Source organism: Centropristis striata, chromosome 3, assembly GCF_030273125.1.
Source record: "Centropristis striata isolate RG_2023a ecotype Rhode Island chromosome 3, C.striata_1.0, whole genome shotgun sequence".
In the NCBI taxonomy this organism is placed as follows: Eukaryota; Metazoa; Chordata; class Actinopteri; order Perciformes; family Serranidae; genus Centropristis; species Centropristis striata.
In genome coordinates this window covers 20,236,089-20,253,109 of record NC_081519.1, presented here as the reverse complement: position 1 = coordinate 20,253,109, position 17,021 = coordinate 20,236,089, and the positions used below count along the sequence as shown (strand labels likewise).

The 17,021-nt window shown below is 38.2% G+C and overlaps 2 protein-coding genes across 2 annotated transcripts; one reads left to right on the top strand and one right to left on the bottom strand.

Annotated features, from left to right (window-relative positions):
- Positions 1-223: 223 nt before the first annotated feature.
- On the bottom strand, positions 224-2,960 carry gpr27 (G protein-coupled receptor 27). The gene has a single exon (XM_059327958.1). The coding sequence runs from the start codon at positions 2,298-2,300 to the stop codon at positions 1,185-1,187; it is 1,116 nt and encodes a 371-aa protein (XP_059183941.1). The 5' UTR covers positions 2,301-2,960; the 3' UTR covers positions 224-1,184.
- A 4,201-nt stretch (positions 2,961-7,161) lies between these two features.
- On the top strand, positions 7,162-16,506 carry LOC131968771 (eukaryotic translation initiation factor 4E type 3-like). Its single transcript, XM_059329780.1, has 7 exons — positions 7,162-7,609; positions 10,204-10,276; positions 10,857-10,951; positions 11,431-11,491; positions 11,585-11,651; positions 11,767-11,922; positions 14,294-16,506. Exons 1-7 carry the CDS (start codon positions 7,425-7,427, stop codon positions 14,338-14,340), a joined length of 684 nt encoding a protein of 227 aa, XP_059185763.1. The 5' UTR covers positions 7,162-7,424; the 3' UTR covers positions 14,341-16,506.
- Positions 16,507-17,021: the final 515 nt, after the last annotated feature.

Sequence of the window (17,021 nt, the reverse complement as noted above, 5' to 3'; positions counted from 1 at the left end):
ACTTTGCTCAAATATGTAACTCACTTACTCAACTGAGAAATCTTAAATAATAATAATAATAATAATTCATCACCAAGTGCAACAATCTCACACCTGTTCTCAGGACCAGGAGGAAACAGGAAACATGAGAAAACACTAACCAGAAGGCAGAATGCTGGTGAGCATGCTATCAAGTAAAAACATCTAGTTTAAAGCAAATCATTGAACCCAAACAACTTATCATCCATTTCTTATTTATTTGCTAAGAAATACAAACAATGCAAACATCTTTTCCAAAGCACCAAAGTGTTAACATTTTCATGTCCATATCTGTAGAAAAAGAATGATATCCAGAAGGGAATGAACCCGTTTCTCAACACAACTGACCCATGAAGAAGAACAAGAATTTGCAAAATACCTTTAAAGTGAGTTTTAATACCTTTTCAACACAAAAAATCCCAATGGATTATGAAATATACAACATATCTGGTTAAAAAAGCAGAAGGAACGAGGGAAAAGGGGGCTTTACAGTATTTACAACTGTGACACTGTCCTCATTAAAAATATACTGAGACGTCTATCTCATTTGTGGTATCCAAACGACTAGAAACCAGGCGTGTCACAGGGAGACTGACTCTTTAATCAGCTGATAAAATAGTTCTGTTGTGTTTCAGTCATCGTTCTGCAGAAGGCAAACAACCTCTGATGGGTGCTGGGAAATAATTTCAAAGTATACAAACAAATAGCCAAAGTGACATTCATTGTGGTGGACCAAAGAGGTTGATATACTGAATATAGGGCGTAACAAAATGGTAGGACATAACATGATGCATTACTGTCATAGGGGCTATACCCTATATTTGGAGTGAATGTCACCTATGAGCATGCAGAGGGGTCAAATAAAAGGTAGTAAAGGTGATTAGTTTTAATTAGAGCTCACATTTAGATTAAGTCCTTAAATATGCCTCATAGATTTAATCACTCTGATACCGTGAGCAAAATATAGCAAGACTTTACATCATATTCAAGTTTTTCTCGGATTAAAATACTGGGAAAAAATCTTTAAAATGTGGATAAACTGAGGTGAAGTGGGTCCACCCTAATCAACACCTCTGTATGTGTGTGTACAAACACATTTTGAGGAGCAGTCTGCGTACATTCTGAAACAAGATGTAATGTGTCTTTGGCAGTATTTATGGGGTCCCTCAGATGACACAGTATGGCTCCATGGGTGTCTGAGTCCCCAGGCAGCAGGGGAAACAGGCTCGGAGGCGCACCCGGAGCTCCTTGTTGAACAGGAAGCTGATGATGGGGTTCGCTCCCGCCTGGGCGAAGCTCATCCACACCGCAGCGCTCAGGTAGAGCTGCGGCACCGGGGCTCCGCGCACAAATATTCTCACGTAGCAGGCGCTTATATACGGCGCCCACAGGATGAGGAAGGTCAGTGTGATCATGTAGTACATCTTCCCGATGCGTTTCTCCATCTTAAACTCATCCAGCACCAGCAGCCTCCGGTTCCCGGGGTGCGAGGCTTGCCGGATCCCCACCAGCGTCGGCGGAGTGGGTCCGCGGCCGAAGCCGGCGATCCAGTTGGCGGCGGCCTGCCCGGTGGCTCCGGGGCCGTGGAAGGTCCAGTTCTGGCTGATCGCGGGAACCAGCTGAGCCGGCTTCATCTTGCGGTGATCGTACACGAAGCACAGCATCTTTATATAAATCACATGTGTCGTCCCCACGATGACGGCCAGCATCAGCATGAAGCCCAGGGTGTCGTTCGCCTTCACGTAGCGGTGCTCGAAGATGCACTGCTCCTCCTCACGGATGAATTTGTAGGTGCCCACGTCGAACACCGGAGGGAACGCCATGGCCACGGAAAGGGTCCACACCATGCAGATCACCGCCACGCACGTACACAAATTCATCCGCTTGTAGTAGAAGCGGTGGTGGGCGATCGCCATGTAGCGGGTGACGCTGACGCAGAAGAGCAGGAAGGCGACGTGGAAGCAGAAGAGCACCGACATGAAGGCGACGATCTTGCAGCTGAGCGCGCTGTACGGCCAGGCGGAGCCGCCGCTGATCGATGCCATCACGAAGGGGAAACAGACGGCGGAGCGCACCACGTCCGCCAGGCACAGGTCCAGAAGGAAATAGTACGGAGCCTTGTGCAGCGAGCTGTCCTTCAGCAGCAGCAGAGACAGCACCGCGTTACCCAGCAGGCTGATGCCCATGATCAGACCCAGGGAGGCCAGCTTGACCGCAGAGGCCGCGGACGCGTAGTTCTGAAAGGACGGGCTGCCCTCCCCAAACTCACTTGTGTTTGCCATCTATGCAGCCGAGGTAGCGCGTATTCCCACATCAATTCATCGACGAGCGGTAGTATCCTGCCAAAGCTGAAGGGAAAAATCAACACGGTCCGCCACCCCTTGAACAGAAAAACCCCACTCAGGAATAAATTCCACTCATCCGTTCAACATCCATCCCGATGTGCTGTGATCCCCACCACAAAACAAAGAAAAAGCATCTAATATTTCTTTTTTTTCTTCTTGTCCTTCATCTCACAAGTGTCCGGTACAAAAAGCATCCCTGTCTGATGTTCCAGTCTCTGCTGAATCCAGCCAGCACGCTTTAGCTTCATACACCATCTCGGAACGCATCCGTGCAGCAGACAAGCGGCTCAGAAAACACATCTCAATTTCCACCCTGCATGGCGGAGGTCTCCCGTTCGTCTTGAGGAATAAAACAGCAGACAGTGTTGTGCGGCAGCATGGCGCAATTACGCATCCACAGCCTCATCGACGGCAGCTAAAATACGAGTTATATATAGCCTGCAAAAGCAAACATGTTTGTAGAATCAGAGCAGAGAAGGGAGGCTCGCAGAAAGTGGGAGCGACAGTATCCCCTGGATCTCACACAGCAGCAGCAGCAGCAGCGTCTAGTCAATGCGACGCACGTCCGCTTGCATGTAGAGAGCAGGCCTGGGATCAGCCAGGAGTCTCTGCTGCCGGTCCTTGTCTATTGCTATCTGTAGGAAGTCTGTCTCCATGCACTGATGACATGCTCATGTTGACAGATTGACCGAGATGTCCTCTGATATTGCACAATATTTAATGTGCAGGCTATGAAAAATAACTTTTGGAATATTTATATAATTATAAGATTGCTATTAATCACATCATAGCCTAGTTATAGGGGTATTATTAGAGTCAAATGCACTTAATTGTTCATTATTGTCAATTGGTAGTCTTAATTGTCTAGGAAAAAATCAAGTAGTATATTGAAAGACAAAAATGAGGATAAAGTTTTTATATGATAAGAAACAATCTTTCATACAGGATGCATCAAGACATCGGTCATTGTGTAACTGTAATTCATGTTTATGTGTTTTTTATGACTTCACAGAAGAATAAGATTACACACCTATATAAAATAAATCAACCTATACAAAACACTGATTCATCACAAATACTATCCACACTACTAAACTACTAACTGCTTTGTCCTAATGTTTTGAATGTACTTAATTGTCAATAGTAATAGTTATAAGATACATCACCTATTTAAAGTATATTACAATCATGTTTGTCAGCAGTTATCTGGTCATGTTTTGCTGTAAGTCAACCTAAAAGGCTACAGGAAATGTTTTAGTGACGGATGTCAATAGATATTTCTGTGGTCAACACTCATAGCTACAATTTAGAATGAAATGTATCATACTGTGAGAGGCTGAATGATGACACAGTTAGAGCTAACAGTGTGGGTTCAAATAAGGTAAATAGTTGCATAATACAGCAGTGAATCTAGAAAGAGAAATGGGCAGAGAAGTGCGTCTGACAAAGAACATTATATTTAGAGAGCAGAGCATTTGTCAGGCAGCATGAAAACAGATAAGAGACCATTTACATTCAGAAAATAAAAGCACTCAGGGAAAATAAATTATTTCCTGAAAAGCACTGCCTCACCACATATGACTTTACAGAATAGGGACAACCCATTACTGTGTTAAATGTGTCTTAATATAAAATGTTGCTCTCAGCAGAACTTGTGTACTTTGGACTACAGTTGCCATCATGTGACGAGGCTGCACCTGCTGCTGTAGTGATTCACCAGCACCCCCTGCAGCCAGCTCCAAGGAGCATCATGAGCACATTAAGAGTCAGGCGTAACAGCCCTCACTGCTGTCTTACAGACACATGTTGGCCTTGTTCAAGTCTGAAAAGAACCCACACTAGTCAGCCCAAGGCTGATGCTTTGTAACACTTTATATTCAAAGCTTGGCCAGGTTTTCATATCTGACCGTATGACCACACTGGAGCCTGATCCCACTACATCCAAGTCCAGAATAACAATAAAGGAAGGATGTTTTATGGTGTAAAATCATGATGGTTAAAGAGGCAATAATATGTTAATGTTCTACTGGTGAAAACATAATTAGGTTAAGTTTAGAAACGGGTTTAGGTCAGTTATGGTAACAGTAAGGATCTTGCAATTTGGATTTCTTGAGCAATAAAACCACAGATCTTTCTTGTTTTAGTGCTTTAGTGCGTCAACACCCAAACAGTTTTGTCGAAGCTTGCAGGGTACTTTCACTAAAGTGCCCTAAAACAAGACTGAAGATAGTGTAAGAAGAAGTTGCCTCACTCAATTGGAAAAGGGAGGGGGGCATTCCCTGATCTGCACATGTGGGGATCACTCTTTCCTGGATTTGAGATAAGACATGCTTATTTAATTCTCAGTGCAACTCTGGACTGTACACTTTAAGGAAGAAGCAGTCCTCATATGAGGAGGGCACTGTATACTCAGTGGTCAAGTGTTGTAGCCTTGCTAAAATATTAAATTATAACTCTAAATAAAGAAAAATAATAATATATACATATATTTTGGGGCTGAATGCAATAATAAATTCTTAGCATGTAGAAGACCTTATGATATGGTGGAGAGCAGTCTGTAAAGACAGTCTACCCCTGGTCAAGACACACATGATGACAAAACAAAATAACATTCAATATTGAAATAACATCAAGAAATAATATATATATAAATATAATGACAAAAAATAATATGTAAATGAAGTATAGCCTGACAAATAGTGGAAATTTGAGGCTGATGCTAATATAGAAATTATGAAGAGACTTTACAGGTAAAACATAAACTCCCCTATAGGACTGGGTATAGGACTGATATAGGTTATTTCATATCTTGGTATGGATATATCATGATACAGCACGTTTTCTGGTAATCGAAAAAAACAAAAAACAGTTTAAATGCACCTAAATGGTTCGCTCCAGCTTTGCTTTCACATGCAATGTCCAAATGAAGCAGTTCAGCTGCTGCTTTTTCTCCATTGCTATAGAACGATAGAGAAAAATATGAAATGGTAGACTTTTTAAAAAATTATTTTGGTTATATATATCGTCATATCACCTAGCCCTACTTGCCTCTCTGGTTGGACATATTATAGTATGGCATTATATATCTTCTACATCTTCTTACTTATATGCCAATGCAGACATATCTGTGATAAGCTAGTATCAGCTGATATCACTGCTTGGCTAATTAATTGCTCAAGCTCTAATATACACCTACTACAGGTCAAATTGTTACTGCTTCTGTATATACATAGTTGTCTGATTAGTAGTGTGCCATGACACTCAAAACTCCAAATCATGCCAGAAATCTTAGTGTAGTTAAGAACTCAGACCTGAATTTCAACAAACACATAAAGAATGTTACTAAATCAGTCTATTACCACCTCAAAACATAGCAACAACCAAGGGATTTCTTGTCAAACAAGATGCAGAAAATCTTGTTCATATGTTCATTTTTGGTAGATTATATTAATGTAATGGTATCTTCACAGGTCAGGCAGCATCCTTATTAACACCGGGAAAACCATATAACACCTGTCCTTAAATCATTGCATTGGCTTCCTCTCTGTCAAAGATAGATTGAAGAATCCTCGACTTGTTCACAAAACACTGAAAGGTCTCTGGTACCAGATATATCTCAGAGTTACTTTTTTGCAATGAAGCATCCAGATCCCTGAGGTCATCTGGGACAGGTTTACTCATGTTCCCAGGACCAAAACCAAGCAAGGTGAAGCTGCATTTAGGTTCTCTGCTCCTAACCTGTGGAACAAGCTCTCTGAATACCTGAGGTCTGCTCAAACTGTCAGCTCATTTAAAGCAGGGCTGAAAACATTACTGTTTACTTCAGCTTTCTCATAAATACAATATATATATATATATATATATATATATATATATATTTAATCCCTTTAATTACATGGTTTAACTTTGTTAACATATTCTAAATACACTTTTACTATTTCAGATTAACCCTCTGTGCCAAAAGTGCCAAAGCATGACTTCTTCATCACATCCAGACTAGAAAACAAAGCAGCGTGGAGCCCTACTGTAAATTTACCTCTAAAGTTCTGGCTTGAAACTCCATGTGGCCAATTTCAGTTTGATGATGATATACCATGTAAAACTGGAGATAAGGTCAAATATATTTTGTATAAAATGATAGAACTGGATGTAACCCTCTTATATGGCATATTTGCAACCCTTGTTCACATTTGCAATATTTTAAATTCTTTATTGAGCATGATAGTGTTTTGAAAGTGAAAAAAGATTCAAAATCACATTTTATGTTGAACTAAAGGTCTAAAAAAGACACAAAATGACCAAAAAGACAAAAAACGATGAAAAAAAAGACAAAATTACTAAAAAAAGACACAAAATGACCAAAAAGACACAAAATGACCCAAAAAAAGATACAACGTGACTAAAAAAGACACAAAATGATAAAAAAAAAGACACAAAATATAAAACAAAAAACACAACAAAAGACACAAAATGACCAAAAAAGACACCAAAAATACACAAAAAAGACACAAAAAGACACAAAATGACCAAAATTGTTACGCGAAACACACAAGACACAAATAAAATAGAGTCACACTAGAATAAAAACCAGAGTGTGATGACAGGATCACACACAATCACAAGATCACATTTATGTTGGTTTTTCTTTGTTTCTTTTTGGTTCAAAATGTTGATCCAGTAAGTCTGAATGAAAAATCAATTATTAATAGGTCATATAGGTGAGGTTGTGCTGAAAAAAAAAATACCAACATGGCATTAAAACATTTTTTAAGTGGTGTATACAGGCAGGATGAAAAGGATTAAATAATGGACAAAGTAGCCCAAGACTCCATAGAGTTAAGGTCAGCTACCCGAAAACACACAGAGTGAGCCCTCACTTTTCTTTTCCTGCTCTCTGTGATGGACCAACTGCGACGTTTCTGCCCAGTGACGCAGAGACGTCACCAGTCGGTAGGCGGAAAGCGGTAGTGTCTCGGTATCTGAAGATAAAGCCAAACCGGGTGCTTTTATTAAGGAGATTGATACGGGAGATATAAAACGGTTAGCTTTGTGTCTGCTGAAATGGCGGTTCCTGCGGGACAGACAGACCTACATATGGACAGAGGCGCCCTGAGCGGCCACACAGTTTCCTCTGAAAACAACATTGACATCGACGAGAAAGAGTTGGAAAATATCACAAAGAAACACCGAGAAGACGAGACGACAACGCTGCCTCTGCACTCACCTTGGACGTTTTGGCTGGACAGGTAACATTTTTTCCGCTCTTCCGTGTTGTCTGTGAGTTTATAGCCCGGGACAAGCAGGAGTAATTGGGGTAAAAAACAACAACAACAACAACTAGTCAAGGCCACAGCTTTCCACAGGCCTCCGGGAGCAAATATAGCGGGAGAGTGTTTAACAGGACCTTCTTCTGTTTACAGCACCGTTAGAAAGTTACCGCAATGTTGTTGGCGAAGACAGTGACTCTTGTGTAACACGGTAGATATTTTAACCTTGTTATGTTTTGGGATTTAACATTTATTTCACTTAAGCTTTTTCCCCAGCAGGGAGCCCAAAGGGGTTATGGTCTGAAAAGTAGCAGGCTTCACCTTTTCCATTAGCCATATCTAGGCTACTGTAGACTAATGCGCGACTCTGAAATACATTGTTAGGTTATGGATACTTTCTCATCAAAATAAGAGCCCTTGGTGAAAAGTATATCCATACTGCTTCTCTTTTATGAGGTAATGGGGATGTTGCATTGTTTATTGTTGTACCTTCCGCCTTTGGTGCAAAGGTTTCTAAAGTTTGGATGTCACTGATACGTCATCTTTTATGTCATCTTTTATGAACCCTCTGCCTGCTGAACTGTTTAAAAAAACTTGTCTCACAGTGAAAGCTTTTGGAAATGTTTGATACGCTATTAGTATTTATTTATACTGGTTTTATTCCAATTGATTTTATCTTGTTCTTCTTATTGTATTTACTTATTACCCTCTGATGTCCTTTGGCCTGGTTGTCTTTTTAACTGCCTCTTCTAATTAGGGGTGCACCGATTGCAATTTTCTGGCTGATCACTGATTTTTAAAAAGCATGACCTACCGATTTTGGCCGATACCGATTTTTTCTCACAGCATACACCGTCAATGTTTGAATCTTATTTTATTGAGAAACAATAACACAGCAGTATTTTTCTTTAACAGATAAAGGAAATCACAATGTCTGAGGTAGTTAATAAAATATTGAACGTAAAATAAATAGCAACAATTTACAGGACAAACTAACAAAAGAACTGCAACCATACATGAAGTGTCCTGAGTTTTTGGTTTCGTTATAGTATAACATACATACAACACAGTCATGCGGAAGTACGCGTACGTGCAGACGCACTTTCAGACCTTTGCGGAGATAGATCGCTAGATAAGATCGGTTTGACGTAAAAGAATCGGCCGATCTATCGGTGCACCCCTACTTCTAATTGTATTCCCTTTTCTAAAGCATTGTTAAGAAATGTTGTATAGGGCTGGGCAATATGACGATATATATTGTCAATATTATATAAAAAATATATATTGTACATGCTTTTCAATTTGGTTTCCATCACATGCCAAAGTGCAAAATTTACATCATCTGTGTCACACTTTACGTTCTAGTCTTTGCACCTGGGATCAAAAATTTAGCAAATTACACTAGGGTACTGTGTGGTTAATTCTACCATTCTACAATTCTTAACATGTATGGAGTATACAGAAAAATAGGCTTTCTCATGTGATTATTTTTATATTAACTATTTTTAAGTACCCCCCAAAATAAAAGCATGCTATATTGTGATATATCATTATCAGAATATGAAATATTTGGATTTTGGCCATATCACCAGCCCTTATTCTATATAAATAAAGTTTTATTATCAGAATCAGAAATACTTTATTGCTCCCTGGGTGGAATTTGCTTTCTTACAGTTGCTGCTGTATAAGAATAGAATAGAAAGTAATTATTTAAATGAAAAGTATAAAAAAAAAAGCATGCTCCACTAAATATACAGCAATATAATACAAATGCAATTCTTAAGTAAATAAAGATATTTACAAATAGATATATGACATAGTCTATTGACTTATATTAACATTATTATAATGTTATTATAAGTAGGTTTTTTTTATGTATAAATACATAAAACACATAAATGTATGTGTTTTCTCAACATGTTGACTTGAAAGAAATGAAACATAAAAAGATATATATTTCCTAAAACATATCAAAGGACTAAAGAATTCTGAAACAATCATAGTCAGTTATATAGGCTAAGTTGATCAGTTACTTCTCAAGTGTAAAGAGCTGCTTTTCTGTACTTCATGTTATTTTAAACAAAACATATTTGGCTTTTGAACAGTTAGTCTGTCAAATTGAGGATGTCACAGTAGGCTCTCAGAACCTGTGAAGGCATTTTCACTGTTTTAACAATCAAATAGTAAATAGAAGAATTAGTCAACAGTGTGAATAATTATAAAACTAATTGTTGGTTTCAGCCCTTATTAAGATAGCTCGGTGTCCGTCAAGTTTCAGTACGTTTTAAACTGTTGTTGGGGCTGTTTTATCAAAAAAATAGATTGGAATAGGAAATATGATCCTGTAAAAGCTGTTATTGGTTTATTTATTGCTGTATGCACCATGCATGGCAATAGGCTCTATGAAGATGATCTGATTTGTTCTGAAACTTAGAAAAGAAAAAAATAGAGAAAAAAAACACTGTTCGAAAGCTGGTCAGCAGTCATTAAGCAGCATAGGAAGCTTGTTTCTCTGCTTGCTCCATCAGTGTATCATTACTGTGGACTAAAACAGTTCTCCCTTGACCTTTTAGGTCATTACCGGGCACGACGGCTGCAGAATGTGAATCCAATCTGAAGAAGATCTACACCGTGCAAAGCGTTCAGGTAAAGGCGTGTCAGCTTAAAGAGCTTCATCATCTTAAGAACCAAGAGATCAAGTGCATGATTTAGCAAAGAGTCAAATTTTCTTGAGAAGAGCTTCCTTGATTCAGGGGAATAAGCCGTTGATTTTCACTTAAAGCTACAGCAGGCACCAGTGGTGGGAAACAATGAAACCATTTTCTCCTGAAACATGAACTTAAAGAACACAGTTTACTGACACCATGTTACATCAGATTTTCTACTGAAGTTCAGCTATCTAACTTTGTTTTGAGCAAAGGTCTAAAGTTTCTGTTCAACATATTATGGCAAGTTGCATTACTGCCTTTTGATGTGATGCTCCGGTGGCACAGAAGTGAAACTGGCTTGTAGTTTCAGTTTGAATAAGCTGAGACACACAAGTCAAATTCTAATCTTATCATGTTCATTGTACTGATTAGGATATTAAAGCTAAAATCCAAAGCTCCTCACAGTTTTTCATCTGAAAGAAATGATGGTGGAGTATATGGTTCAAAGAAAGCCTGCCATTACAAAAATAATAAGAAAAGAAAACAACTCTTTTCAACATGTTTTTCTCTGTCTGCAGATGTTCTGGAGCGTATACAACAATATCCCTCCTGCCACAGCTCTGCCTTTGAGATGTAGCTATCACTTAATGCGTGGGGAGCGGAGGCCACTGTGGTGAGTCTATTATTATTATTATTATTATAAGTATTATCATTATATTCCTTAACACCAGCATGAACTAAGGGCAAATTCTGGCTGTCATGTAATATAATAACTTGATAAAATGTTATGCGTGACATAGAAGCTAGGGTTGCTAATGTAAAAATTATAAAAGATCACACTCTCAACTTTAAAATATGTATTTATGTGTGTCATATAAGCTTACATTTTTAGATTTTTGTTTTATTTTGGAATCATTGTGGTTATTGGTTATCATTATTATTAGGGAGGATCATCAGGAAGACGCATTAAATGATAAGTGGTAGTGCATGTACTAAAGGTTAGCTTTTTGTTACATTAACAGGTTTTATTACCTACTCTGATAAACTTTTTTGTATTTTGAGAACTTTTTACCATATGCAACAGTTATCTCTGTCTAAATTCATTTTCAGTGTTGCATATCAATTTTTAACATTTTTTTTGTACACCAACAGGGAAGAAGAAAGCAATGCAAAAGGAGGAGTATGGAAGATGAAAATACCAAAAGAAAGCACTGTGGGTTTAATGCTCTGTTTAACTACTTTCCACATAATAATATGTATATTCCTGAATTATTAATTTAATTCTTTGTGGGTTTTTTTGCTTCAGTCTGCAGTTTGGAAAGAGTTGTTACTTGCTACTATTGGGGAGCAGTTTGCAGATTACTGTGCCTCAGGTGAGCTAAATTCATACTATAAGTTTATGTTTTCAGAGTGAAAAATAATTCCCCCCCCCCCTAAGCTTTGATGAGTATGTACCTACCATCTGTTTTGTCTCCTTTATTTTTGCAGACGATGAGGTCGTTGGTGTCAGTGTTAGCGTTCGGGATCGGGAAGATGTTGTACAAGTCTGGAATAGCGATGCATCTCTTGCTAACGAAGCAAATATCTTGGGAAAAATCTATGAGCTCCTCCCATGCATAACTTTTAAAGCTGTTTTTTATAAGTGTAAGTATGCCCATTTTTTTCAACTTACAAGTATTGTAACTTTTGGATTTAGGAATGAGAATGAGTTTAAGATTTACAGAAACTGGTCTGAGGTTGTAGTTCCAACCAGAGAATGCCAGAGGATGATTTAAGTAGTGTACATGGCTGTCAGCTAATGAGGGATTTATTGATTTTGAAGACAAATGCTCCATATACCTTCATACCTGCGCATTCACATAGGATACTCATGTCACTACATGTTAAATACTTGTTCCCGAAGTTATAATGAGCTACAATTTATGTAATTAGGTTAAACTGGTACATAAGCAGAGAAGGTTATTGTAGCATTATTATACCTGTTTTTAAATTATCTTGGGTTGGGTATATGCTTTTTATGCCTCTGCACCGGGAACAGCCATATGGCCAGAGCCTTCCATCCCTCCCTTTCTTGTTAATGTTATATCTCAATAACACCTGGAGGGAATTTCTCCAAATTGGGCCGAAAGGTCCACTTGGACTCAAGGATGATCTAATGTCCGTCTCATTCTTGTGAATGCAATACCTTAGGATCACCTGGAGGTAATTTCATTGTATCTGGCACAAATGTCCAACTGGATGAACTGGTTTGCATTTGGAGGTCAAAGATCAAGTAAATGGTAAATGGACTCCACTTATATAGCGCTTTTATCCAATGCGCTTTACACTGCTGACTGCTCATTCACCCGTTCACACACACACACACACACACACACACACGTTCATACTGGTGGCCCAGGCTACCAGGGCACACCTGCCACCATTGGGAATAATTCACACACGCAGCATTGGGAGCCATTTGGTTCAGTATCTTGCCCAAGGATACTTTGACATGTAGGCTGCCTTGGTCTGGAATCGAACCACCGATCAATGGGGGCGACCGCTCTACCACAGCCGCCCCATAGGCCACTGTGACCTCACAAACATGTTTTTATGTTTCCGTGCTGGTGGTAGCCATACAGTGAGGCATGATGTTGTTGGATTGTCTGTACGGAACCCAATATCTCAGAAATACCTAAAGGGCATTTCTTCAAATTTGGCACAAATCTCCACTTGAACTCATGGATGAACTGATTAGATGTTGGTGGTCAAAGGTCAAGGTCACCGTGATCTCACGTCCGTCCCATTCTTGTGAACGCAATATTTCAGGAACACCTGGAGGGAATTTCTTTAAAATTGACCCAAACTGTACTTGGGCTCAAGGATGACCTGATTAGATTTTTTTAGGTCAAAGGTCAGAGTCAATGTGACCTTACATCCGTACCAAGCTTGTGAAGGCGATATCTCAGGAACACTGAGGGAATTTTTTCAAATTTGGTAAACTTGGACTCAAGAAAGAATTTATTAGATTTCAGAGGTCAAAGGCCAAGACCTCTGTTGGCCATAATTTAAGGATTCTTAAGCTAATTATGCTCACACTCTAAAACGCCATAACTCACAAACAGATTGGGAGATTGTGACCATATTTTACATTTGGTCAGATACTGAATTAGACACTAATCTTGAGTACCTGTTATGACTTTATAGATCTTTCGTGCTGCTTGATTGGAGATGTGTGTGAAGCATCCATATTTTGCCCAAAAAATACGCTTAATACCTTTTTATTAAATTCCTTCAAAGTCCTCACTACCTACACTACCGGACAAAAGTTTGGACACACCTTCTCATTCAATGTTTTTTTTATTATTATTTTCAACATTGTAGATTCAAATTAAAAAAAATCTGAGCTAGTATGGAACACAAATTATTATGTAGTAAACAAAAACCTGTCAAACTAACCAGAATATGTTTTATATTTTTAATTCTTCAAAGTAGTCTCCTTCTGCTTTGGTGGTCTCAAATGCATTAAGAAGGCAAGAAATTCCACAAATTAACTCTTGACAAGGCACACCGGTTAAGTTTTTTTTGTACGTTTGACTACTATTTCCATATTTGTTCTTTTATAGTATATCTTCAGTATTAATCTACAATGTTGAAGACAATAAACAATAAATAAAAACCATTGAATGAGAAGGTGACTGGTAGTTGTATATTATATTATATTATATTATATTATATTATATTATATTATATTATATTATATTATATTATATTATATTATATTATATTATATTATATTATGAGTCTGGACAGACGTGAATGTGAACAACAACTTTACTGGTTGATAGAGGCATGGGACTGCAGAATGATTTTAAATTAAACCTTTTAACGTTGAAATCTAGGGATGTGTGTACGTACACAGGTCATTCAAAAACAACCTCCTGTAGTCAAGCTCCAAATTGTGTGTTGCATGTATGGCATTTGAATAGCTAACAGAAGGGTATATACTCACTATGATTCACTTTAACTTTTTCAGCTCACATGGAACATCATGCCTTTGAAGGAGGACGCTCAAGACATTAAATGATTGTCATGCACTTTTTTTTTTATTTTAACCTGAACTCTGGCTGTCCACAACCTAATCAAGGATATTATTTTACATCCAACAATGAGATGTTATCAATATATTTTTATAACTTTTAATGACTGATGCCTTGTTTCATTTTGATGTGGGTCCTAAAGCTCTGAACTCCTCAGAGAATGTATATCTAGCAAAAATCCCATCCAGAGTCCAAAAGTTCATGTTGGTTTTGACTTCCTGCTATACTGAACTGCACTGTCATGGTCTTGTTCTCTGCACAGACCTCACAATTTGTTCATGGTATAGAGGTAGCAGCTACATAATTAGTGGGTTTAACTGTTTTATGTGTAAGATATCTCATTTCACATCATGTTTTAATCGGTGCCAAAGCACTTTTCTGCCGTTTAAGAGGTTTGTATGCTAAGTGTGGTTTATTTAGCTGGAGTTTTCCCACTTCTGATGATAGCGTGAATGTCCTATCTTTACCTGTACATCAAATTTAAGTCAGGGTAACACTTGGAAATATTGCACATGACTACCTATTCCGATCAGTGTCCCTTCAGTTCTGAAGCCGTCGAAGAGAATCAGAACATATCCCAGTGCAGAAATGGCCCTAAGAAACTCAGCTTTAGATAAAGAGCAAACCCATCATGAAAGGTGCCTCTTTGAATGTCCTCAGCCATGCCACATTTGATTTTTCTTTCAACACACATGTTGAAAGTTGACCCTCTGCTCTCCTAAATGTGTCACTCTGTAGAGATACTGCACATTTTTGTGCTCAAGTGGTGCTCTGTAGTTCTTGTCTGTACTTGTCGTTTCCCTAACCCCTTTCCTTAATAGTTCTAGTTTTCTTACTGGACCGAGTCCTTATAATCATAACACGCAGAGGAAATTCAAGCATTTTTTTTTGCTTTGAAGAAAGTAACATGAGTTCATGCTGTTCCAACCTTGTCTCCTACAAATTACAATCTCATACAACAAAACTGCAATAAATTGAAATAAGTAATTTTGTTACACAACTAGTTAATAAATGTGTTTGCTACAGGACTACGTATGTAAGTTAAAAGTCAACGTTGACTTTTGGATTCACAGCGGACACCGAACAGTGGGCTCCTCTTTTGTTTGTTTGACCCATCCATCCCCCCCTCTCTCCTCCCAATGTGGACTTGTGGAAACATTTTCTGATACGTCAAATTCCAGAAGAAAATACATTTGCCCCAAAATTGACAATGCAGTTTTATTGTATGGGAGGATCATTTTTAGGAGAACAAGCTGGCTATTCCCATATTTAGCAAATGTGTATACACCCATTATATCGCTAAGAACAAATTTGATGGTGTGGCGAGTTTCAATCGTCCCTAACCGTGTTTCCATTCAATTTTCAAGCAAATTGAAATGTCACAAAAAAAATGCAAATAAGCCGTGTTTCCTATAAACTCATTTAGAGCAACTCAACTAGGCTGACTGTGGTCTGCTAGTAAATGGACTGAAGGAAGTAGAGGTTGTTAACTTAAAAACAAAACAAGGCGCCTTGGCTGACTAATTTAGTTCAATTAGGCATGTTCTAGTAGTTAAAATGTATTCTGCGAAGGCGTTTCCATATCCAATTTAGAGCAGCAACTCCGTTTTGACAAATCTGAAAACCACCTCAGGCAAGCGTAAATACTTTTTTGCACAATTGAGGAAGTTGCATCGGATTTTTACTGTTTCCATTCAGCTTTTCTAATACAAACTTAAAAATGTGCATGAAAATAAATGAATAGAAACATGGTTTCTTATTGAGTTTATGTTGCTGCTTCAGAAAAGTACACTTTGTTCCAGATGTTACACTGTCCTCACCTAATTGACCATGTCCATGATAATAAACAGCATCACTATAAATAGAGAAAGCAGAAAGACATATTTTTCTATCAGCTCCCTTTACAAATCTTGGACATTTTTAGTGGAACTTCACCCAGACTGAGTTACATTCCCTAACACAGTTATACTATTGCAGTGTAGGCTACAGTGAGCTGAATGCTTCTGGTATCATTGTATGTCATACCACATTTATAGTACATCAGACTGGTTGATACGTTAGTTACTGTAAAAGGGGACAATACGTTCTTTGTAAACATGATTTTTGCAGTGACATGGACAAACATAAATAAAATGGAAATCAAAATACAGTTATTATTGTGTTTCATTTTTCATAGTAAAATCAACAGTTGCAAATAATAACTCTTAGCGGTATTTCTATGAAGGGAAGATGGGAAATACTTTTCTTAAGAAACCCTGTGAAAGTCATAAAAGCACTGAGTGGCAATGGTTCTGCAATAATTAATAATTTTGGTAAAAATAAAAGGTTGATAACGTGGTTTTATTTATGAAACCACTTTTAGAATTTGCCACTATTTTAATAGTTTTTTTTTCCATTTTGACTTGTCATAGTAGAAAATAGTACGATAGTACTAATAACGCCAATAGCTCCATTCTATTGAAGTGTCCCAGTAAACCATAAAAGTGTGACAGTGAGCCAGCATGAATGATACCAGGCCTCAAACTGAAACGGCCAATGGGAAAAGCAGCCATCAGTACATTAGAGCTGCATTATTATCATTCAGATTTGGCCACCTGGGGTCAGCACATCGAGCAAAATAAATTACACACATTAAACACAATATTATCGCTGTATAAAGTTATT